The sequence below is a fragment of the Labeo rohita genome, chromosome 7, assembly GCF_022985175.1.
Source record: "Labeo rohita strain BAU-BD-2019 chromosome 7, IGBB_LRoh.1.0, whole genome shotgun sequence".
Classification (NCBI taxonomy): Eukaryota; Metazoa; Chordata; class Actinopteri; order Cypriniformes; family Cyprinidae; genus Labeo; species Labeo rohita.
In genome coordinates, this window is record NC_066875.1 from 44,867,793 (window position 1) to 44,894,903 (window position 27,111).

A 27,111-nucleotide genomic window follows, 5' to 3' on the forward strand; every position below is an offset into this window, starting at 1 on the left:
TTTTGTTTGAACTATTCCTCAACATTCATAATGCATCAGTGCATGTTATAAGAAGAAACTAATAACTAACATAACTTTTATGCTGTTTTTTCCCATTTATTGATAGCAGATAACCCACAAACCATAATATAATAATAATGTCACTGTTGCCTAGAAAATAAAAGTCTATGGGGACCTCATAAATATATAATTGTAGTATACTTTACAAAAAATAATATTTATTACATTATTGTTTAAAGAGAGATAGAGATTTGGGAGAAACTGGAGGTTAAAATTTTTATTATGGACATACCGAACAACTTCACTAACACATGCGACCCTGGACCACAAAACCAGCTATAAGGGTCAATTTTTGAAATTGAGATTTATCATCTGAAAGCTGAATAAATAAGTTTTCCATTGATGTACAGTATAGTTTACGGTTAGGATAAGACAATATTTGGCAGAAATAGAATATCTGGAATCTGAAGGTGCAAAAAAAATCTAAATATTGAGAAAATTGTGAATATTACTATTAAAAAAATTAAGTTTTGATATATTTACGGTAGGAAATTTACAAAATATCTTCATGCAACATGATCTTTACTTAATATACTAATGATTTTTGGCATAAAAGAAAAATCGAAAATTTTGACCCATACAATTTGTTGGCTATTGCTACAAATATAGCTGTGCTACTCATGACTGGTTTTATGGTCCAGGGTCACAAATAGTAGTATAATCCTAAAATAATAGTGTCATCTCATAAAATGAAAAATATTTCTAGTGCAAAAGTATAAACATTTGTATGCTAAATGCATATTTTGGAAGTACTTTAAATCAGGAATTAAATGAGTCACAGTTAGATTAAACCTTTAATGACATAAGTATTCATGATGACTTCAGCACTATGGATTAATGCCAAAAATCAAAACAGTCTCAGTATTTTCATTAATGTTTTATTGTACTCTCCTGCGTCTATTTAAACTTTCAGCAAACGTGCTATGAAAGCAGAATCTGGATAATACCAAACCATAAAAGGATAAATAATCAAATTACATAAGGACGATATATGTATCTGTGTTCAAATGGTTGAGATTCTGTAGTTCTCCTTGAGTGTTGATGGCAAAACAGCTCCGCTGCTACTAAAAACAGTGTTTGATAGGGGTGATGCTGACCTGAGGCAAAACCACAAGCTCATGTACCTACACACGCACACACCTGAGACGCCACTGATCTGGGAATACAAGTAGGGCTGGTGCGAACCTATTTTGTTGATTTCAGATCCGTTTTGGAAAATTACCCCATTTTTGACAGCACTTCACTCCCAAGTTAAGTACGGTCTAAATATTAGCCGTGTTAAACTGTACAAGGAAACAAATCCACTATAAAGGGGAAATATTAATGAGGTTATCACAACTTAAAGTATGTCAAAGGCTGTATAATAACATAATCCTGGGCTATCTTAGTTCAAGTTTCACACTGTCCATACTGGGTTAACAGTTAATCCTGAGATAATAAACTGTGCAGCATAACATTCTAATTTGCATATTTACAAGGTTAATAACTTAAAAAAAAAATTGGCCAAGTCAAAGGAAATATGTAAAGCAGGTTACACAAGGATTTATAGTGATGTGATGCAATCTCATAAAATAAATAAATGCTGAACTTCCCCTTCATCAAAGAATCCTGGAAAAAGTTTCAAATAATTAATAAATAAATAAAGCAGCACAACTGTTTCCAACCCTGATAATAAATCAGCATATTAAAATGATTTCTGAAGCCTGATGTGACACTGAAGACTGGAGTAATGATGCTGAAAATTCAGCTTTGATCACAGGAATAATTTATGTTTTAAATATATTCAAATAGAAAATAGCTATTTTAAATTGTAATAATATTTCACAATATTCATGTTTTTACTGCACTTGTGGTGAAATAAATGCAGCCTTGGTGAGCGGAAGAGATTTTTTATCTTAAACTTTTGAGCTCATAACTAAATGCTAACCATTAGTTATTACTGTGTTTTGACCTTTTAATGTATTAGCTAATACCTTTAACCAAAATAGAATTGTTCCTTTCTTATATTTTGACTTTGATCAGACAATATTACCAGCACACAATAACTGTCTTTCTCTGTGACTGTACTATGACCAAAAAGAAGGACCAGAAAACCATGTCAACTGAACATAACAAAGAGCTCAGAGTCTGTTTGAACAAGACGTTGAGTAAACAGAGCTGACTCCACGTGTACAGATCGCACAGAATTATCACCCATCCCTTCAACCTCATTACTGCCACACACAACCACGCTATCGCAAAGCCACTATCTTCCTTGTTAGCTATTTCTGATAACAAGAAACTAGGATAGTTGAACGTAATTGTCTGAATTCATGAACTGATTAACTTAAGCACATAAAAATGTTCAAACTTTAAAAATACAACACAAGTTGCCATTTGTAAGACACATTTCAACAAATACAACTGCTCATTTCAACGCTTAAAGATTCAAAGTCAAAGTTCAAAGATTTACATCATGTACTTCGAGCAGCCACGGTCACCAAAAAACATCTTGATTAAAGCTGCTCAAGAATTTTCTAATTAAATTTTGATTAGAGATTTCAGGAACAGCTAGAGGAAAGAATTTAATAAGACCAAAGCAAAGAGGCATTAATCTACTAATGAATTAAGATACAAAAACCATGAAGCTTCTCAAAATGTTGGTAATAATAGTAGTTTTCAGTCTGAAATCTCAAAAAGGCAGGTTTCCACATGCTCGACTTTTCAAAATAGTCACTTTCCAAACATTTTTCATAAAAGTCCTCCTTATTTTGTCCATTTGTCTTGTTTAAAATGCAAGATAATGACTGAAGAATGATTATTAAGTCACATTGCTGACCTAAAAATGTAACAAGATCAGGCAAACCAACAGACCAACGGAAAGAGACATTGATCTACTAATGAATTATGATACGAAACAAACGTTAAAGTAGGGGGGCGATCGAAATATGTTTTTCAGGGCCAATGCCAATACCAATTAATACAAATCAAATAGATCGATAACCGATATTTTGAACCGATATATATGTCTAGTGTAAAAATTTAAATTAATGTCAAAATTAAAAATGCCAATAACCAGAAAACTACTTAATATCAACGCAGATAATTGGTCGACCCCTACCTTGAAGCTTCTTCAGTTGCCTAAAAACATCAGAAAACCTGGAAAAAAAACTGTAGATTTCAGTCTTAAAACTCTTACAAGCTCACATAGGCAGGTCTCCACATGCTCAAAGAGTCACTTTCCAGACATCCTTCATAAAATCCTTCTTATTTTCTCCATTTTTCTTGTTTAAAACTCAATTATAAAAATTTCATCGGGCAAAAAAACAACAGACCAAAGTAAAGGGACGTTAATCTACTAATGAATTATGATACAAAAGAAACCTTGAAGTAGGGGTCAACCTATATGCGGCTTTCAGGGCCGATGGCAATACCGATTATTACAGATCAAGTAAAAAACAACAGACTAAAGCAGAGACGTTAATCTAATCTTCTCAAAATGCCTGAAAATGCCCGAAAACCAATAGAAAAAAACTGAAAACAGTACCTTCCAGTCTTAAAACTCAAAAAGGTTCAAACAGGTAGGTTTCCACATGCTCTACTTTTCATTAGTCACTTTCCAGACATTTCATTTGTCTTGTTTAAAACTCAAGAAAATGATTGAAGAATGAGTATCAGGTCACATTGCAAACCTAAACATTTAATAAGATCAAACCAAAGTAAAGAGACGTTAATCTACTATTGAATTAAGTTTCGAAAGAAACCTTGAAGCTTCTTAAAATCCATAAAAACCAATAAAAAACATAATAACCAGAAACTAACAGTATCTTCCAATTTTAAAACTCCAAAAAGCTCAAACAAGCAGGTTTCCACATGCTTTTCACTTTTCATTAGAGACACTTTCCAAACATCTTTCATAAAACTCAAGACAATGACTGCAGAATGAGTATCAGGTCACACTGTAAACCTCCTGTATTCCCAGATCAAGACAGAATTTAATAAGATCAGACCAAAGCAAAGAGACGTTACTAATGATGTCCAAAAAACAATAAAAAAAACAACCGAAAAACCTGGAATTAACAGTACCGCCTAGTCTTAAAACTCAAAAAAGCAGGTTCCCACATGCTCTACTTTTCACTTTCCAAACATCTTTGGTAAAAGTCCTCCTTATTTTCTCCACTGGTCTTGTTTAAAGCCCAAACTGCACTGGCTAAGCCTCAACCGCTGGCGTTGCATTTCACCCAAGGTCAAGAAAAGCCGCACGCTTACCTCTGCTTCCTGTCAGCGGTTCAGCGCAGCGCTCAGGTAAATGTCTAATCTCACGCCGCTCGCTGCTGACGCTGGGAAAGTGCGTAACATGACAGCACCGCTGCGCTAGAGGCCCACGGGAATGCTCTTTGTTTGAAATACTTTACGGTCACACCCTGCTTTAGTAGCAATTGACTGGTTTCCTCCCCTCCCTGCTCACCTCCTCCTTACCTTCCTGAGGTGAACAGGCATTCGGTGGGCTCGCTCATGCACACACGCAAAAAACTGCGCCCTAAGGACTCACCTCATTTGCATTGTGCAACTGATAGAGCTGCAATGTAAGGGAGAGATCAGCGGTTCACTCGGCCTGATAAGACAAAGGACGGGCAGTGACTCAGTGCCACGAGGTGTGTTTGGGGCAGAACAAGCCGTCTGTACTCGCACACATTAATTGCCTGGAATTCAGGAAACACCTTTAGTTATTTATAGCAGTTGATTTTAACTAGTGTTACTTCAGGACACAGATTTTACATTTAACATTAAGCGGTGAGCAATTGCAATGCAAGAATTGGTGCATAAAAAGTCAACAAAGCGACTTAAATATAAAACGAACGATGCATTTTATCAGGAACTGCACTGAGTCAGTGATATGATTAATTATTAACATGACACAATAGAGAAATAGCCAATTCTGGTTTTTAAATGTCTCTTGAATTTCAATAATTTCAACCAGAACACATTATGTTTGACACAAATTATATTCATTTGTGCTGCAAGTAAACTCATATTTAATCAGATTCTCTTTTCCCTTCCTTCATCTAATTTAGCTGACTTCTACTAAGCGACAGATACATATACACCAAAATTATTTCACTTTATTAACTATGATCATATGCTTGTTGCGTTATATGTAAATTGTATTTCATATTGTTTTTTTCTCCTGTTTTGTTTGGAGTCTGTAAGATTTTTTTATGTTTTTGAAAGAAAATACTCACCAAGGATGCATTTGTTTGATCAAAAATACAGTAAAAACTGTAAAATTGTGAAATATTATTACAATTCCAAATAACCATTTTGTATTTGAATATATTTTAAAATGTAATTTATTTTTGCGATGCAAAGCTGAATTTTCAGCATCATTACTCCGGTCTTCAGCATCACATGATCCTTCTGAAATCATTCTAATTTGCTGATTTGCTCATCAAGAAAAAAAATCTGATTATTATCAATATTGAAAACATTTGTGCTGTTTCATATTTTTCTGGAAACCATTATTTGACACATAATTTAAGGAATCATTCATGTCCATAGCTCAATTTAATCAGGTTTATTTATTTTGAGGAGCTACATCAAAACGGAAGGTTTTGTCCTTTGGGATTCTTGATTAGTTGAATTGATTAAATACTTTCCAGTAACATTTGATGTGAAGAGTCTAATTATCGAACAAGCCTAATCATGACATTAATATGAGCAACAGCTGTGTGATCTACTGTACCGATGCCTTTTCTTTCTGAAAAGCTGTTGGAGACAAAACCGGTTGTTGATTCTGGATGTTTGCATATAAACTGATGGAAATTAACTTACTCTCATTAGCTGGTGATGTAATTTAAATGCTAATGAGGTTGTTGTTGAGCCTAATCCCCCTTCCAGTCAGTGGAATAAACGTGCAGTTTATATATTACATATACTACATATACAGCGATAACATAGTTTTAACCTTTGAGCACAAAAAACTAAAAAAAAAAAAAAAAACTAAAATATATAAATAAATAAAAGGACAGAGGGATCTGAGTTAAACATAAAAATAAATACATAAAAATAACAAACTTTAAATAAAATTAAAATAAATTAAATACATTTTAAATTAAATAAACTTTAAAATGTTATGGCATGTTGCAAATAAATAAAATGTATACATACATGATATATGCATAAAATTAAATGAGACATGAAATTATTTCACATTAAAAAAAAAAAAAGTGAAAGTGCCATGAAATGTAGGTATAAATAAATAAACCAGAAAATAAAACGTAATATTAAATTGAAATGTAAATAAGGCTTGAAATGAAACGAAAATTTAATTGTGTGTCCTTTTCCAATTTACATCAAAAAATAAATAAATGCATTAAATGGTTTATTTATTTATGCTTACATTTTATTATATTTTAATTTTTTGGAACATTCCATGTCATATTTCATAATTTCATTGTATATTTAGCTATTAAAACTATTCAATTTATCTATTAGAAAATCTTATTTTTTGGTTCAGTGACGTATGTTTGTTCACTGCATTAATTGAGCAGGTCATAACAGATTAGCTTTCATCTAATCAAAGCTAACTAACAGTGTTTGCTTTGGATTCAATGCTGTTTAACAGTTTTAAAAGTGAGGTAGGGTTGTAGGGGAAGAGTCCTCTGTTATGTAGTCTGGTTACAGCAGTCCTCAAGTCCTTAAGACACACAAACACTTTACTTAACAGAGAATCAGATGCATGTTCAGTCTGAACTTGTTCCAGCTCCATTACAGATTGAGTCCTACTACAATCTACCTGAGTGTTCCCAGAGTTCCTGTCAGAAACATGCTCTTCCGCCTCCTCGGATTCGTCTGAGCTCCCATAATCAACCAGTCGTGGGACATCGTTACCTGTTGACGATTTAGTGCAGGGAACAACACACAGTGTTTCTGAAGGAGCTTGAACATGAGGATCGGTTCCTCTTCCAGCGCCATCACAATCTTCAATATGACGACAAGACCTACAGAAGGCCGCCCGGTCGTCTCGGAGAAGCTTCAGGTAGCGGACGCAGTATTCCAGGAAACACGTTTCGGAGGAGATGAGGAAGTCAAGCAGGACACTGTGGTCGAAGGACAGGGAGCGGAGCAGAAGTATGAAATGACAGTGAGGGTTGCAACCCCAGACGCAAACCTCTGAGACTGAGGAGCTCAAACTGTGAAGAAATGAAAGGAATATTTGTCATTACTTACTTTTATTTGTTAAGATTCTTTCAATAAATGGAAGTACAGCTCCTCTATTTGTGAGAAGACATTACAGTACTACTAGAGCAGTACTTTAAAAAGCTCTACTTTTTTTAGCTAGTTTCTTATGACTTTATTAATTAAGCAAACAAACAGAAACATATTCTAACTTTAATGTGCTTTAAAATTTATAATGACCTGTAAATATACACACTACTTTTTGTTTTAAAAAAATATATATACTTCTACTGTAGGCAGAGATGCATTAAATTGATCAAAAGTGATGTGAATATTTATTTATTTATTTATTTACCCAGATAAATGTTATTCTTTTGAAGTTTCAATTTATCAAAAAGGCCTGAAGAAAGATGTCATGGCTTCCACATAAAATATGAAGCAGCACAACTGTTTTCAACACTGATATTAATAATCATGTTTCTTGAGCAGCAAATCAGCATATTAGAATGATTTCTGAAGGATCATGTGACAGAAGACTGGAGTAATGATGCAGCTTTGCGTCACAGAAATAAATTACATTTTTACATATATTTAAATAAAAAACAGTTCTTTTAAATTGTAATAATATTTAACAATTTTACAGTTTTTTTTTCTGTATTTTTTTAATCAAATGAATGCAGTCTTGGTGAGCAGAAGAGACTTGCTGACCTCAAACCTTCGAATGGTAGTGTATCTGTATATTAATACACCTGACATATTATCAGGCAACATATGAGTCTATTTTTAGTAAATATTGTTAAAAATAAATGTACACAATTTCAGGAATGTTGCGTACACTGCCAATCAAAAGTTTGGGATCAGTAAGATTTTTAGTGTGTTTTAAAGAAGTCTTTTTTGCTCATCAAAGTTCAATTTATTTTATCAAAAAGGAGTAATATTATGAAATAGTATTGTAATTTAAAATAACAGCTTTCTATTTTAATATACTTTAAAATATAATTTATTTCTGTGAATTTTCATCAGCCATTCTCCAGTGTTCAATGTCACATGATCTTTCAGAAATCATTCTAATATGCTGATTTATTATCAATGTTGGAAAAAGTTGTGCTGCTTAAAATTTTTTGAGACCTGTGTTTTTTTTTTTCTCAGGATTCTTTGTTAAAGTTAAAAAGAACAGCTTTTCTTCAAAATAGAAATCTTTACTGTCACTTTTTTTATCAATTTAACACATACTTGCTGAATAAAAGTATTAATTTCTTTCAAAGAAAGAAAGAACGGTAGTGTATATGGTTAGAAAAGGTTTCTATTTTAAATAAATGCTGTTCTTTTTAACATTTTATTCATAAAAAATCCTGAAAAAAATCAACACTGATAATAAATCAGCATATTAGAATGATTTCTGAAGGATCATGTTTCACTGAAGACTGCAGTAATGATGCTGAAAATTCAGCTTTGAATCACAATTTGAAATTACATTTTGAAGTATATTAAAATAGAAAATCACTATTTTAAATTGCAATAATATTTCACAATATTACCATTTTTTCTGTATTTTTAATCAAATAAATGCAGCTTGGATGTCCATAAAAGCTTCTTAAAAGATTTTTTCCCAAACTTTTGAACGGCAGTGTGTGTCTCTAGGTATTAGCATTGGCCTCAGAATCGACCCAAATCAGATGGAAGAAACACAGATTTTGGTACAGTTCCATATAATAGGATGTTTAAAACTGATTCCAAACCTTTTCTGATACAGATACAAGCCAATCAACGTCTTGGCTGATTCCATCATGTCGTCATCCTGTTCAGCAAACACTACAGACACCCATGAGCAGCTGTGAGCGTCTGGAGACACCAGAGACCCGTGATGCTGGAGGAACGACATGAGCTCTGTTAAATACCCACAGACATCAATGTCACTCTGAGATCCTGAAAAACACAGCAAACGCATGTATTATGTAATGATACGTCGCCCTCTGCTGTTGTACATCATCAAATGGCATGTTTCATTCTATATGAGCCGTGTTGAAGCATTAGAAAGTTCAGTTTATGATTTCAGCATGTCAGTATACTAAAACAAAAGCTGCATCTGAAATTGCATACTTCCCTACTATATAGTAAGCGAAAAACAGAGTAGTATGTCTGAAAACAGTAGGCAAAAAGTCTCCAGATTACCTACTGTTTCTGGCGAGATTGTGCATTATTATTATTATTGATGTTGTTTTTATGATTGCTATTATTATTATTATTGAAGAAATAGTAATAGTAATGTCACCTTATTCCAAAATCATATTTTTTCTTGTTGAATGTATAGTTATTTAGTATTATTATTATTATTCATAATAATAAAAAAAAATGTCCAACATGAAAAAAATATTTATATACTTTGATAGTTTATTTACATCTTGAACTAACTTGGTGTTTTCAGGGTTTTTTGGTGTCATTTTTATTATTTTTTTATATTTCTATTTAGCTTTTATTTAATTTAGTTGGTTAATTTTACTTACATATTTAGTTTTATTTTAGTTAAATAATTTAGTATTTAATTAGTATAGTTTGCTGAAGTTTATTAAGTTTTTCATCTAATATTTGTATTTTATTTTATTTGTTTAGCTTTATTTTTAAATAAAAAAAACAATTTTTAATCATTTTTTTTATATTACTATTTATTCCCATTATTCTTTCATGTTGGAGGGTACTGTTTTATTATTATTATTATTATTATTAATTATGTTATTATTACTGCTATTATTATTGTTAAAGAAATGGGTTGAAAATAAGGTGACTTAATTATAATAATAATAATAATAATGTCACCTTATTCCAAAATCATTATTTTTTCATGTTGAATATATAGTTTTATAATAATAATAATAATAATAATAATAACAATGTCCAACATGAAAAATATATATATATACTTAAATAGTGTTTATTTACATCTTGAACTAACTTTTTTTTTAATTTTCAGGTACTTTTCCGAAATACTCTGTAACTAAAAACAGTGGTTAAATATCTATTTAGGCTTAGACCTTTCCAACGATATAAAGTTTGTCATGATTAGATTTGGATTTATTTGTAATATGCTGAAGTAAACATAGGCATCCTGCTGAGGGTTTTTTAATATTTGTATTTAGTTATTTTGTTTCGTTTAGTTAAATTTATTTATATAATTTTTGTTTTATTTTAGTTTAATAATTTTGTATTTTATTTGTATTTTCCCATCTAATCTTTATATTTTAACAATTTTAACAAAAACAGTTTTTTTTTTTAGTTTAAGTACCAATACCAACACAGAATGGCACTGCTCTTTCCAGTAATATCATAAATGTGACACAGTAGTATCAATCATATGAAAAAAGTGATACTGTGAAAACTAGTGAACTCTTTTATGACAATTACCTTTCCATTGAGGGGACTGAATGTTTATTTCTAGTGACTTCACCAAAATCAGGCTCACGCCTCTCAGAATCACGTCGTCCTTCTGTGTCTCGCTGAGACTCGCTTCACAGTTCCCACCAAAGAAACTGGCTTGTGCTTTCACAGGGACTTCCTTCAGCCAGCCTGATGTGACTTCCTGTAACACTCCATCTGCCATGATCAACATGTCCTCCATCAGGCCGTGATCTTCATGTGATTGACAGTGAACTTCAGCTGAAGCCCAGTCCTCCCCGGCTCTCCGCAGAAGACTTCTCTTCAGAAAAAGCAGCGCTCGCTTCTTCACGAAATACTCCACGTCAGCTCTCATGATGTGAAGCAGCGCTCGCGACTCAGCGAATATGAGTCTCTGAACTGAAGAACACACTCCGTATCTGAGCCGGGCAGCGTTGAAGACCTCGAGGAGGTCGAAGAACTCACACATGGTTTTAGAAAGATTCATCAGCTCTGTTTTGTGAGGTTCCTGTGTGTCTGGAGTCAGCAGGTTGGTGTACAAAGAAGTGATGGAGGAGTCCAAACCAGAAAGAATCTTAGTCAAAACATCTACGGGAAGACAAACAGGCAGTTGGTATTATGAGATCATGTCCTCTGAAATGAGAAGGCAAAGTCTGGTTGTTTTAGTCCAATGTAAATCCATGGTCATTTTATATATTTTACATATATATTAAACTCTAATCCCAATTATACATTTCTAAAAAAAATAAATAAAAAAATAAAAGTATATTGCTTCAAAAATAACTACAGTTATTTCTAACTCATTTCTTACTACAAGCTGTTGTTTGATTCTAATAATAAGGAAAAAAATATATTATAATTATTATTATTATTATAAACATATAACCATCATGATCATTCCAAAATCATTATTTTTCATGTTGAATATATTGATTATTATTATTATTATTATTATTGTTATTATTAATAATAATAATAATAATAATAATAAATATCACCTTATTCCCATTATTCTTTCATGTTGGAGGGTACTGTTTTATTATTATTCTTTTTATTATTAATTATTGTTATTATTTTTGCTATTATTATTATTGAAAAAATGGGTTGAAAATAAGGCGACTTAATAATAATAATAATAATAATGTCACCTCATTCCAAAATCATTATTTTTTCATGTTGAATATATTTATTATTATTATTATTATTATTAATGATAATAATAATAACAATGTTCAACATGAAAAAATTATGTTTGACAATACAGTGACTTCATTATTACATTAAAAAAAAAAAAAAAAAAAACTATAATAATAAAAGATAATAAAAAACTATAATAATACCTTTTTGATGCAATAAAAAAATAAGGTAAAAAAATAATGACTCACTTTATTCTCAAACCATTATTTTTCATTTTGGAAGGTATTGTTTTATTATTACTATTTCATCAATTATTATTATTATTAATAGTAACAATGTCTAACATAAAAAAATATGTTTGAGAATACAGTGACTTTATTATTATATTTATACAAAATTAACAACAATAATAACAATAATAATTATAATACCAATAATACCTTTGATGCAAAGTGATTATTATTATTATTTTTACAGCAAATGTTTCATAAACATCTCATGCTGAATATATACACATATTTAACCTTTAAACTAATCATCATTTCTTGTTTTTAAATCATTTCAGGTTCATTCTGATTCGGATTTAAGTGAAAGACATGATTTCTGAGAGGGTGAGTTGTTATATTGTAATTACTCAATCTTTTCTACCTGTTTTACATATTCAGTCCAAATTTTTCCCAGAGGTCTGGCCTCTCCCATCATCTCAGATAAAACTTTACGTATAAGGTTCTACCACTACAGACAAGTTACACAAGCATAATGAAGCAACAGAGTCTGAATCATCTGTCTGTGTGTGAATAAACTTCAGTACCTCTTTTATTCGGGCCTGTGTCTCCTCTCAGCACTCCTTTAATCACAGCGGTCAGTGACCACAGACAGGAGTCCAGTTCACTGCTGGACACTGATTTCTCAAACACTTCAGCACATGTGCGTCTCCACGTCCAGTTGCTGCCTCCCTAAAATCAACAATTTACAGCACTTCAGCAAAGAAAAACAGAAGCAACATCGAAAACTTACAATACTCAGATGGATTACTATATCATTTGTATGTCTAAACATCTGTAAAATGTGTAATCGCTCATGTTGGAAGTTAATGTACAGCATCAATACTCACAGTGATGCAAATGTCGTTGATGATATATACCGACATGCACGTTGCAGATAAATGAGACACTAGCTGGTCTTGGGATCTGAGAAGGGAGACCTGCATCAAAGGAATATATATTACATAAAGTAAATTAAGCAGAACCATGATCGGTTTTGCACTGTGATATATTCACTATCATTTCATTTAAATGTTTTACTTTCTTTGTGCAATTCCCATTATTTTTAAAAGTTACTTTTAAGTTGATCAAATAAAAATATTTGTAAATAAAAATAAATAAAATAACATTATTATTTTTATTATTTGATATAATATTTATATTTAAAATAATTATTGTTTGTGTGTGTTCATATTAATTTTTATATAAATATTTTTGAAATAATTATTTAAATCAGCATAAATTAAAATCAAAGATGTTGTATTTAGATACATTTATAATAAAAAAATAACATTGAGGTAATGAGAATTTTGTGGAAGAAATGTGCTTCAGAAATTGTCACAGAAATAATGGAAAAAAAATCTTTACAAATGTTTTAAAAATAAGCTTATTAAGCAAAATATAATTTAATTTGATTGAACATACCAATTTTGCCATCAGATTCATTTCTCCAAACAGCCTCTTCGTCACATCTTCATAGAATACAGTGGCATCTTGTGGCAGACTCTGTGCTGTCAGTCTGCTTATGATGCTCTCGGTAAGAGTGAGACACAAACACATGACGTCTGTTTGTGTGACAGACGGCGCAGGAGTGTTTGCTGTTTGACTAACACATGACGAGATTCTGCTTGCCAAATCTTCACTGCTCAGGCTGGGAGCAGATCCTGCACGTAACAGCCCGAAAATGCACTGGAAATCCAATCCTGAGGCATCCATGATGAGACTCTGTGAAAATAAAGGGTAAATAAACAGTAAATCTTGCTTGAAACTTATGTTTGAATGAAAAACTGCATATATGGACTGTAATATATTCAGGCAGAGTTTTTCTGATTGGCTACAAAAGACTCTACGGCTGTTGCAATTACAGATTATATACCTGTTATTCACAATTTTGACTGACAACTGAAATCTGTTCTGAATGTGTAAAATGTTAAATAAGCAGAAGTTTGTTATGGTTATAATTAAAATTCATTTTGAAAAGCTTGAATGAGTTAATTCGTGATGCAACTTTTGAGTTTAAATTGTCAGGAAAATATTATCTGTCCCTTGTGTAATTAATTACTAGAATTCAGTTTTAATATTATATGTTCTAAAGACAAACATCCCAAAATAACTTTAAAGTATTTACGTATAAAAACTAGTGATGTCAAACAATTAATCGCATCCTGAAGAAACTTTTTATTTACATATTATACGTGTGTGTGTATAGTGTATATTATTATGTATATACAAATCCATACACATATAGCATACATTTTTGGAAAAAATAAATAAATAAATATACAAATATTTAAGTATATATTTAATTATATTTTCATATAATTTGTATTATATACACTACCGTTCAAAAGTTTGGGGTCAGTACATTTACATTTTTGTTGTTTTTTTTTTTTTTTTTTTTTTTAAAAGAAATTAATACTTTTATTCACCAAGGATGTATTAAGTTAATAATTAAAAGTTTATTAAAAGTTAATAATAAATAATTTACATTGTTATAAAATATTTATATTTTGAATAAACACTGTACTTTTTAAACTTGTTATTCATGAAAGAATCCTGAAAAAAAAAAAAATCACAGGTTCCAAAAAATATTTGGCAGCACAACTGTTGATATTATCCAACACTGATCATTCTAATAATAAATCCGCATATTAGAATGATTTCTGGAGGATCATGTGACACTTAAGACTGTATGTTAAAATAAAAAACATTTTTTTTCTATATTTTTAATCAAATAAATGCAGCCTTGATGAGCATAAGAGACTTCTTTAAAGACTATTACAAGTCTTACTGACCCCAAACTTTTGAACGGTAGTGTACATAAATATTTTAAACAATTAAAAATAACATTTTTCTTAAATACATACATGTGTGTATTTATATATACATACGTAATACACAAAGTACACACGAAAACTTTTTTATTTTGGAAGTGATTAATCGCGATTAATCGTTTGACAGCACTAAATACCAGCAAACAGAATTTCAATATAGCAATGAAGCACTTTTTAAGGCAATTTGTGTACATTTTCTGACAGCATCTTCATTGCTTAAATGATCTATGATGCATTTTCAATTTTCTCGATATCGTTTATAATTTCCCCGAAAAGCCACTTCGTCAGTCTCTACGATATTTACAAAAAGTCCATGAATAAAAACATAACCCCATATTTAGAGGGCCTTAAAGTTTGATTAGATTTTCATACATAAAATTGAGTTTGAATACAATTACGTACGTGATCCGTAGAAAGATGCTGCGCTAAATGATAATTCGTACTGTAAGACCGCTTTTAAGTCTGCTCATTTTAAAATCCCTAAGAGTATTTCTTTAACCGTGCTACAAAATCAACTTCTACAAACGCCTCCATAAACCACATGGAGAGCTGTTTGCCATTATGCAGCCACAATTGTCGCAAAACTCTGACATTCGGCGTATTGTTTTGCAGCAGTATGATGTATGCGTGACGTTTTTGACAGCTCGAATCTGATTGGTCGTTGCGGTTTGAAGCCTAGGAGATGATGTTCATGGCTACCTGACTGTATTTGTACTCTGTATGTATATTATATATTTTTATTTCGCGGTCTCCCGAGTCTTTATTGCGTAAATTCAGCAGATGTCGTTAATTTTATCCTCTAGCCGCAGGTTAGAAGAGTTTGAGTAACTTTAAAAGCAGTGTTGTTGTGAAAATGGTCAATAACCGCTGGCTAAATGCTAACTATGCTAATGCAGTAACAGTAGATGTCAATCACAGAGTTTGTCAAATTCTCCTTCAGTTTAATGAGCAGTGTCAGAATTATCGTATCGAGTACTTCAGCGATGTTAAAATCAAACACGCCAGTGTGTAAAAACAGTCGCTTTGATATTTGTTTTAGGCTGAATTTAGCTGCCACAGCTGGTTTAGCACATTAGCTAACAGATTCATTGTTCTCAGTGCAGCAGCTACAAACATGACTATTCACCTTTTATTGAACACATTTGATGTGATTAAATGATTCAACCGCCGTTGGTAGTGTACATCACGTGTGTTTGCAAACATTTACGTTGTTATAAGTAAATATAGGTGTGCAAATGCTCGCTCCAGCTGATTTTTCAAAGGCTGAAAGACAATAACATAATGTACTGATGGGAGGCAGTGAATATTTACTCCTAAACAGAGAGATGATCAGTGTAACGTGAATGATAACTGTGTAAATAAGACGTCATCATATAGGTCTGGCTAAATGATGGTTGTGCACATAAACATGCATCATTTATTAACTATTAATTATTAATATTTTGTATAAAAGAATCATGTGTATACATTCCTAAGTAGTGAAAATGTGTATAAAAATGGTGATATTTTAATATTGCTCTGCTTCTCTAGAATGGAGATCTGAAGTGGATGTGAATATGGATGCAGAAAGCAAAGGCTCTTTCAAATCTACAAGACATTAATGAACGGTAATTTTGGCGTTCTAATTATCTGTAGGCCATGGCCTGTTTTATATTTATTTTATTCTGGCTTTTCTGTTACTTTGTATTATATATTTAAATGGTTTGATGATTTAGGTTTTATGCAATAAAACTAATAATATCTACGTTCCATGCAAGAATATTGTTTTTATTTGAACAGTGATGCATGCAATTCTTTCATACCGATTTTCACAATCAAAAACAATGTGTAGCTTATATATTTGTTCTAGCGTGTCTATCATGTTGACCTATAAAAGTATGTTTTAAAACCTGCAATAAAAAATTTTGAATGTTTAAATGTATTTAAAAATCTGCAACAAAAGATATTTAGAAATTTATTTCAATAATTAGCACAAATTTATTGCTTAAAAGATATTAAAAACATTGACACTCTTTTAAAAGAAATTTGTAATTGTAGTATATTTTTTTTTAATTAAGATTTTACCAGAATGTCTGTATTCACAGTCACTTCATTTTATTATTTTCATTCATTTATTTATTTATTTTTATTATTATTATTTTTTTTATATTATTATTATTTTTTTTTTTGTATTTTTCATTTTAATGCTGTTTCCAGTACCCTAGGTAACAACATAATTGCTATATCACCTGTGAATTTATTTATCTATTTATTTTTTAATTTTTATTTATTCTTATTTTACAAAGCGATTGTTGTGCTTAAGATTTTGGAGTTACTGGTAATTTTTGAGTTTTAATTTTCACAAATGTATTGCTTATAAGATTTTAAGAACATTGACACTCGTTTAAGACATATTGAAATTTGTAATTGTAGTGTTTTTTTTTTTTTTTTTTTTTTTTCCTTTTAATTAAGATTTTACCAGAATGTCTATATTCACAGTCACTTTATTTTGTTTTATTATATTTTATTTTAATGCTGTTTCCAGTACCCTATGTAACAATATAATTGCTATATTGCCTGTGAATTTATTTATTTATCTTTCTTTTATTTTTTTTTATTTTACCAAACGATTGTTGGGTTTAAGATTTTGGAATTACTGGTATTTTTTGTTTGTTTATTGTATATTGTTTATTGTTTATGTTTATATTTGTGTGTGGGTGTGGGTGTTATGCATCATTTTTTCTTTTCTCATCACATTAATGAGATCACTTTAATGAGGTATAAATGTTAAAAACACTAGGTTAATTTCCCTAAAATGTGCAAACACTGTAATTCTCCATTTTAATTACTTTCATGGCTTTGTTTTTTTTTTTTTTGTTTGTTTTTTTTTTGTTTTTTTTTTTGAACGATCAGACCCCAACATGTTAATATCTGGCTCAACCAATAACATGAGTATGAGGCAGGACTGCCAGATTATTTGATTAATGTCAGATGGTGTTTAGGGATTTTTTTTTTTTTCGATTCATTTAAATGTGCTATCCACAATTAATGATCCTTTGATTTAAAATGATGAGCTTGTCTGTCAGTTTCCTTCATAATGTCACCCGTGTGTGTTTGTCTGCAGGGACACAGGAGCGTCTGAGCCCCGTACTGCGAGATGTGACAGGATGCTGAACCATCACTGCAGAAGGAACCCAGAGTTACAGGAGGAGCTGCAGATCCAGGCGGCGGTGGCGGCCGGCGATGTCTACACCGTCCGCAAGATGCTGGAGCAGGGCTACTCGCCCAAGATCAGAGACGCCAACGGCTGGACGCTGCTGCACTTCTCTGCGGCAAAGGGCAAAGAGCGCTGCGTGCGCGTGTTCCTCGAACACGGAGGTAAAGGGCTTAGTTTTTAGGACGGTGGCCATATGTGCAGATCCGATTTAAAGTGCCAGCTGGTTAGAAAATCTAAAAACCTGACTAAAAATTGTGGTTGGTTTGCTCGACATGGCTAAGAATAAGTTCATTTAAAAAACTGTCACCTTTAGTCATTCGGGCTCTTTATCATTGTCCTTATTTCACCAAAACACATAATAGGCAAAATGTAGAAGCTTCTCTTTTCCATACAACAAAAGCAGAAGGTCCAAAAGGGACAAAAAAGCATTGTGAAAATTTGTGTTTTGGATTCTGTTTTGTGTGTATTAATCACTATTTAATTGTAAATGTGATCCCTTTCCTCATGTAAATTTGATTCCAATTACTTTTTCTCAGCGATAACCAGTTTATGATGGCATTTGAGGTGATATTTTACTCTCTTGCTGTCTATTTAGGTTCCCTGTCTTGTCATCTTGTCACATGTTCTTATATGTTCATGTTTCGTAATGTAATGATGAGATTATAGAGCTACTCATTTAAAATCCCAGAGAATGTTTCGTCAACTATGATGCAAAATCCACTCCGTTGCAAGGACCAAACGCCTCCATAAACCACATGGAGTGCTATTTGCCATTATATAGCCACAATTGCCAGTTTGCCAGTTTTTAATATCTAATGCCTTGAGAAACTAAAGTGGTATTGTGCTACTCAGATACTCAGATTTAGGTGAAATAATGCATGCTAGACGTTAGAGGGCGCTATAAAACAGGGCTGTTTTTGTCAAAACATCTGCAGATAGAATGATCCACAATCAGCCGTGCTGCCATCTGTACTGATTGGGATATGTAATACTTTTACAAAGACTGTAATCAAAATAATCAAAACTATGACATAGTGCTTTGATTAAAATATAGTAACATTATGCAAATGCTTGGATAATGTGTGTGGATCTTTACAAGATAATTAGGCACATCAAATCCTTGTATTCATGTTGAGTTATGTTTGCCCAGTGCATACATTTAGCATATATGGCCAACTTTATAATGTTAGGGCTGTTGTGATTGATCATTTAAATTATATAAACATTACAGTTAAACTTTTTTTTTTTCCCAAGCCTGGAAAAGTCAGTGAGTTTACTGTAGTCAATATCATATTTCAATGTTCAGGTTAACATATTTCATATATTTCATTGCAACTATAATTACTGGAAACGATTGAATAAATAATCCAAATTCTTTGGTCAAAAGCTGAAACAACATAGAATTATGACATTTTAGCAAGCTAATTGTCATAAAAATAATTGCGTTCAGCAGTTTTGGTATATATTTTGTCCTGTTGAATTTTAAAAAATACACCATAAATCATTTATTCACATTTAAGAGTTAAAATGAAACGTGTGATGATCATCTTGCACATGATAGAATGGCAAATATATTTTAAACATTAAAATACTTTATATAAATATTTTAAGTATCTCAAGTCCATTACCATTTTTTTTTTTTTCAAATCCAGCCCTCATAATATAATAATGTATTATTGATTTTTAAATATTTCATTGTTATTGATTTTGTTAATATTTTATTAATGCTGTTCATTAATATATTTTTATTAATATATGTATAAAAAATATTATTTTTGTGTATAATACTACAAACAAGAATAATCTATAAATATTTTTAGTCACATTTTATTTTATTTTATTTTGGATTAATCTACTAAGAATAGTGTACCATTATGCAATTGTCGTGTATTTATTATTTAATTTATTCACTTTTACATGGCATTTTAAGATTTTAAGGACAATGACACTCTTTTAACACAAATAGTAATTCATAATTGTAGCGTTTTATTAAGGTCTTTCCAGAATGTCTATATTGACAGTCACTTTTTATTTTATTTTATTTTATTTTATATTTTATTTTATTTTAATGCTATTTCCAATATTTTTCTTAATATTTATATTATTATTTTTGTGTATTATACTAGAAATAGTCTACCATTATGCAGTTGTAATGTATTTATTATTTAATTCAATCACTTTTACATGGCATTTTAAGATTTTAACATTTTAAAATGTCTATTGTCAGAGCGCTCACATTACCGCAACAAAAAGAGGGACAAATAAGTGCACACTTAATGGCATTTTTATATTTGCTTAAGTAATAATTATAAGCAGCCTCATGAATATAAATGTATCATTTTTACCATTTTTTTTTCTCGCTTGATATTCTTTAATAAAGGTCAAATCACCTTTATTCTATTGCATCTATCTGTACAATACAGATTTTTTTCACAGGAAAATAACTCTAGACTCAGTAATGCAATGAATTGGTTGAAAATTTAGTTTTGTCATGTGTTTATTTCTCCAGCGGATCCCACGGTGAAGGATTTCATCGGCGGCTTCACAGCTCTGCATTACGCCGCCATGCACGGCCGCGCCCGCATCGCTCGCCTCATGCTGGAGTCCGAGTACCGCAGCGACATCATCAACGCCAAGAGCAACGACGGCTGGACCCCTCTGCACGTGGCGGCCCACTACGGCCGCGACTCCTTCGTGCGTCTCCTCTTAGAGTTCAAAGCCGAGGTGGACCCGCTCAGCGACAAAGGCACGACGCCGCTCCAGCTGGCCATCATCCGCGAACGCTCCAGCTGCGTGCGCATCCTCCTCGACCACAATGCCAACATAGACATTCAGAATGGCTTCTTGTTGCGTTACGCCGTCATTAAGGGCAACCACTCGTATTGCCGCATGTTCCTGCAGCGGGGAGCGGACACTAACCTGGGCCGACTGGAAGACGGTCAGACGCCGCTGCACCTGTCGGCCCTCAGAGACGATGTGCTGTGTGCACAGATGCTGTACACGTACGGAGCCGATACGAACACGAGGAACTACGAGGGCCAGACGCCCGTGGCTGTTTCCGTCAGCATGTCTGGCATCAGTCGGCCCTGTCTGGACTTCCTGCAGGAGGTCACAAGTAGGTTCACACTCTCTTTAATGCTTGGATATTTGGTCTGGCATCATTGTTCCTTTCATTTTTTTTTTTTTTGTTTATTTATTTTTTTTTTTTTTTTATTGGATGGTAACCCTGAATCATACTTGAAACTCTGATTTTAATGTAGCTAAATTTGTGTGCTGATTTGAATCTTATTTTCAAAATGAGATAGAATTAAATAGAATTTATTGTAATTAACAACATTTTAAATATTTTTAAAAACGTATTATCAATATTAATAACATTATCATTTAATTAGAAATATTTTTATTTGTTAACAACAGTAATGAATTGGCTTGCCGTCACTTATAAAATTGCCATACATTGGCAAATATTTTTAAAATGATATGTTTGTGTGTGTATATATGTGTGTGTGTGTGTGTGTGTGTGTATATATATATATATATATATAATATATATAATATTGTTCTTTTTTTTTAACAACAGTTATGACCTAGCTTGCCATAATTTAATATATTTTAAAAATATGTAAACATTTTTATTTTAATGACAACAATTATATATTTTATATATATATATATATATATATATGTATGTATATATATATATATATGTATGTATGTATGTATGTATATACATATATATATGTATGTATATACATGTATAGTAATAACAGTCATTTATTTTTTTTTTTTTTTTCATTATTTTACAAATTTTTATTTTGGAAAAAAAGAAAAAAAACATTTTAAGAAAACGGTTTATTTTTTAACAACAATAACAAATTAACTTGTTATTATTACAATATTATATATTTTAGTTATATAATATTATATTAACACTATATATAATGATAATATTAACTAAAATATATAATATAAGTTAAAATATTTGAATTTTTAGCAACAATAATAAATTAGTTTGCTGGAGCACATTGCACATTCTAAGACCCTCATTCCCCTTAATATTATAGCTATACGTTAGAAAAGAGCTCCAATCAAGACAAACGTGACACATTAAAACTCAAGGGTTAATAGCTGGAGTATCATCAAAGGAGCTCATATTCCCTCTTTTCTCCAGAAAAATGTCAAATCTCACAGAGAGCAGCGGCCATTCTGTCAATCTGTAAGTTGAACAATAGCCTAACCGCCTCCCGAACGAACGGCATTATGATCTCTATCCCCCACACTGAACAATCGGGCCGTCTGAGAAAAGCGAGCCGTGTTACCTGAAGCACTAATGATCAAGTACGCAACAATGGCCACATTCCTGTGCTTCGCTTCAACTTTGATATCACCATATCAAAGCCACCTGTCGCAGACATTTACTCGCTGTCAGCTCATTCAAAGCGATCCCGTTTCACCGTGATTATTTATTAAAAAAAGCACTTCGGCGGCTGTGTTTACATCGACGACTCAGACTTTGAGAGCATGACTTCATGTCTTAAAGGGAGTGACGGTGCGCTGCGTGAGAATACGCGCTGATTTCTGTTTTTCTGCCGTCACCTATAGTTGAGAGCTTTTGCTAAGGCATTGAGACTGACAGAAGACAGGGGCTGCAGATGGCCGTCTCCAGCCCTTTGTAGTGGTTTTTCCAGCTGGCTTCATTTGTGTGCGCACAGCCCGTGCCATATTGTGTTGGGACGGGAAAACTGGCCCATTAAAACTGATAAACTCTGTGCACCGGGTTCCTGGAACTCGTTGCAGAACTTTCCTGATATCTTTTAAGACGACGAATGGACAAAACATTTTTGTGTGTGTGCGCTTTTTTTTCCGCCCTCCCCTGATGTCCACTTATGAAAGTTTTTTGTGCCAGAAACAGTCATTTTTCATGGCCATTTTTTTTTTCTCTCCAACCTTTTGAATTTTTTTTTTTTTTTTTTTTTTTTCGCTGCTGTACCTATAATACATCTATGCAGATTTAGTTTTCTTAAATAGAAGGCTCTTTGTGACAGATTTATATTATGCACTGCCGTTCAAAAAAACATCTAGGCTGCATTTACTTGGTCAAAAATACAGGAAAATCTGTAATAATGTGAAATATTGTTACAGTTTAAAATAATGCTTTCCTATTTTAATTCATTTTGAAACATAATTTATTCCTGTGATGCAATGCTGTATTTTCAGCATCATTACTCCAGTCCTTAGTGTCACAAGATCCCGGGATTCTTTGAATAAAAAGTTAAAAAGAACAATTTTTCTAACAATAAGTCTTTCCTACAACTTTTTATCAATTTAACACATTCTTGGTGAATAAAAGTATAAATTAAGTATAAAAAATTAAATAAAAAATTTACTGACCACAAACTTTTAAATGGTAGTTTATATTGTTACAAAAAATCTCTATTTTAAATAAATTCTGTTCTTTTTAACTTTTTATTAATTAAAGAATCCTGAAAAAAAAGTATCACAGGATCCAACAAAATATTGATAATAAATCAGCATAGTAGAATGATTTCTGAAGGATCATGTGACACTGAAGACTGGAGTAATGATCCTGAAAATTCAGCTTTGGATCACAGGAATAACTTATTTTTAAAATATGTTCACAAAGAAAACAGTTCTTTTACCCTGAAATTTACCTTTTTTCTGGACTTTTGATCAAGTAAATGCAGCTTTGATGAGGATAAGAAACTTTAATTAAAAAAAAAAAAAAATCTTACTGATCCCAAACATTTGAATGGCAGTGTACATTGTTATATTTATTTAAAATTTTAATGCACTTTTTTGTGCTTTTTTAATTCCTCTAATAACCCACTTAAAATGTTGCTTTTTTTATTTTTTATTTTATTTTTTGTGCCAGAATTAACAGCCTCTTGGGGACAGATTTGTTTATTTATTTATTCATTTTTCCTGCATTTTTTCCCCCTCCCTAATGTCCACTTATAATGTTGGTAAAGTTATTTTTCAAATCCATTTTTCTTTCTTTCTGACCCTTGTATTTTAAACATTTTGTTCTATATCTATAAGATGTCTATCGAAATATAGTTTTATCTGCTCCTTCCTTAAATAACAGGCTCTTTGTGACAGGTTTTTCATGTACTGTTATATTTGTCTAGATTTATTTACACAATATGTGACCCTGGACCACAAAACTAGTCATAAGGGTCAATTTTTTTTTTAACTGAAATTAAAATTGTCCAAATGAAATAATTTTATATATTTACGGTAGGGAATTTACTAAATATCTTCATGGAACATGATCTTTACTCAATATCCTAATGATTTTTGGCATAAAAGAAAAATGTATAATTTTGACCCATACAATGTATTGTTGGCAATTGCTCCTTATGACTGGTTTTGTGGTCCAGGGTCACATTTCTATAATATTAATTATAGTGCATTTTTTTTTTTTTTTTTTTTATAAAACACTCTTTTCTGAACCTAAATCAGAACAGTACAAAGAGCCCTATGATAAAACATTCAAAGTACAATGCAGTAATACAAAAATAGATCGATAATCAGCAACAATACGCAGACTTAAACCTTAGAGACCTCTTAAAACAAGCCAGCGTTGGGAAATTTCTCATTCTGTTCAGATGTGGAGATAAAACAGAAAAAGCTTGACCACCCATTGTCTTTAATTTATATCTACTTTATTTGATTCTTATGACAGATAAAAGACCAACAATCTTTCTTGCATTACAAATAAGCTTAAACTATTATTTTGAAATTCCTAAAACATTATGAACCAAGTTTAACATTTTATTAACCTGACAAAGTCAATATTTGCTCACATTTGGAGTTTGAACATTGTTCATTTCATGCTGTGATTTTCATTTAGTATGACTTATGTAATGATGCCATTCCCTTTTTGTTTAGAGTCTCATGTTCATTTATTCAGTGTATTTAAGATGCATAATAAACAGGAGACAAATGTTGCCCCTTAATAATACAGTTAAAGTTTCTGTTATATCTATTAGACTGTAGCCACACATCTTTTGTGGTTTTCCTCTGTTATTAGTTTAAAGCAGTTAAGTAAATGCATGCACAGGTGTTCACACAGGAAAGACTCTAGACGTATCTGTTGTTTAACCTGACGCTTGTTGTGTTTCAGGGCAGCCCAGAACTTTGCAGGATATGTGCAGGATAAAGATCCGCCAGTGCATCGGCCTGCAGAGCCTGAAGTTTCTGGAGGATCTGCCCATCGCCAAGGTCATGAAGGACTACCTAAAACACAAGTTCGACAATGTTTGACCACAGCCGACCGACTCGTTTCTGTAGGTTCCCTTAAGACTCTATGCAAACTCTCTTTTTGATTTCTACTCGAAACCTCTGGGAGCAGGTGCAGCGTTTTGTACGATGCTTATTTACGGAGCAACGACTGTGGATCGGGAGCACTGTAACGGCCACGTTGATTCGTGTCACGGAGAAATTCCTGACCCGTGAGAGAAGGAAAAACGCAGACGTTTGATTTGTACCAAATATCTTTTTTTGCTCTTAAATCAACATGGCCTTTGTAAGTATTTGACGTTTTTTATCAGCTACATTCTCAGATAAGAAAAAGATAAAAGCTAAGCTATCCAGAGAAATTGGCAAATATTCAGGTCACCCTTATGAAAAAATATGCATGTGCTATTGTCATTTTTTTCCTGTGAAGAAATCATTTCATCAATTAATTTCTACCAGATTGTAACAAAAAAAAAAAAAGGCCACAGGCTCTTTTTTTTTTTCTTCTTTTTTTTTTTTTTTTTTCAGAACAATTCTCATTTAATTTAATTTTTTACAATTATTATTTACAAGTTGTCAGTATCAGAGGTGCTCGGCTTTAGTTTGCATTAAAAGGTAAAGTCCTAGTCGCGAGAGGTCTACATAGGTGTATTACGTGAATAAATCATTAACGAACTTTATGTAAATAATTGTGTCATATGTACAGCAGATATTTTTAGACTATTTAAGCCACAAGCTTGTGTTATGGAAGTGTTTTGGGGGTTTTGTCGAGTGCTTCTGTGTTTTACATGTGACCTGTCAAGGGCTCTGATGTGGGAACGTCTGGATTTGTTATTAAATGAAAAATTAGTGATGCTTAATTGTAATTGGCCATTGTTTTCTTGTTATTATGCACATGAAAAATCAGTAATTTAATATTTTTCATGATTTTTTTTTTAATATATAATGATTTGAAATGCACTTAATGTTTTTTTTTCTACAAAATATAAGCATTAGTCAACTCTCTGCATAGCATTAAGCTTTTCAGTCAAATCGCAACTTTGTTTTTGGTTCTTCCCCCTAAAATCTCAGTCAAGGTGAGACCGCTTTGCTCTCGCTCGCTGTTACTCAAGACTATTTTACCCGAACCGGTTTGAACACTAGCTGCCTTTCCTTCAGTCCGTGACGCAGTACAGCTACAGCATTTCACCTCATGATGAACACAGTTCAAGTGCATTAAAGTGACCTGCCACCGCATTTAAATTATTTCTCTTTTTTTAGTTAAGTTTAGGGCGTTTGTTGGGACTGAAAGCGTCTGTGGATGACTGCTTGCTACCATAATGTATTCAGAACCAGGTGTGGAGGACTGATGTGAGAGCCAGGGAATGTTTTACGGGATTTGTCTTTGCTGATCGGAAGTCTTCCACAACTTCAACTACTGAATGTATATAATCTGCTGTTTCACATGTACATGTGTGTGAATAAATGGATCTCATAATGTCCCCGTTTGTTATTTTTCAAAGTCTTATTGCTGTACTTTGAAGCAGTAATTGTGCCGTGTTCATCGATTTGCATCCATTTTTCTAGAGTTTGATGACTTTCTAATAAAATGTCTGCGAAAAATGACGATTTCACTCAATTCATTGTTCATTTGGTAATTCAGCTTGAAAAACACTGTTTAATAATCACTGCTTGCTTTAAGTCCATTTTACAGGAATCCTTCAGGTAATATGCGACATCAAATCAAAATTGACCATAATTATCTATTTTAAATGTTTGTAATTTTGAAGAAAATGTGGTGACTTGTTCTTGTTTTCTTTTCAGCTGACAACAC

General features: G+C 32.0%; 2 protein-coding genes and 1 long non-coding RNA gene across 4 annotated transcripts in view; 2 read left to right on the top strand and 1 right to left on the bottom strand.

Annotated features, from left to right (window-relative positions):
• The window catches only part of LOC127167985 (uncharacterized), a 28,709-nt gene extending 21,758 nt beyond the window's left edge, over positions 1-6,951 (top strand). The window contains exon 5 of one of the 2 annotated variants that reach the window (XR_007828051.1): positions 6,803-6,951. This is a non-coding gene — a long non-coding RNA (uncharacterized LOC127167985). The remainder of the gene's footprint in view (positions 1-6,802) is intronic. The other variant, XR_007828050.1, reaches the window with a different exon arrangement.
• On the bottom strand, positions 6,319-15,421 carry lins1 (lines homolog 1). Its single transcript, XM_051114419.1, has 7 exons — positions 15,245-15,421; positions 13,434-13,733; positions 12,860-12,949; positions 12,557-12,701; positions 10,618-11,196; positions 8,958-9,144; positions 6,319-7,232 (listed from the first exon to the last, which is right to left on the bottom strand). The coding sequence occupies exons 2-7, from the start codon at positions 13,722-13,724 to the stop codon at positions 6,623-6,625; spliced, it is 1,902 nt and encodes a 633-aa protein (XP_050970376.1). The 5' UTR covers positions 13,725-13,733; positions 15,245-15,421; the 3' UTR covers positions 6,319-6,622.
• asb7 (ankyrin repeat and SOCS box containing 7) lies at positions 15,416-26,903 on the top strand. The gene is made up of 5 exons (XM_051114423.1): positions 15,416-15,560; positions 16,373-16,449; positions 17,946-18,199; positions 20,548-21,153; positions 25,186-26,903. Exons 2-5 carry the CDS (start codon positions 16,403-16,405, stop codon positions 25,323-25,325), a joined length of 1,047 nt encoding a protein of 348 aa, XP_050970380.1. The 5' UTR covers positions 15,416-15,560; positions 16,373-16,402; the 3' UTR covers positions 25,326-26,903.
• Positions 26,904-27,111: the final 208 nt, after the last annotated feature.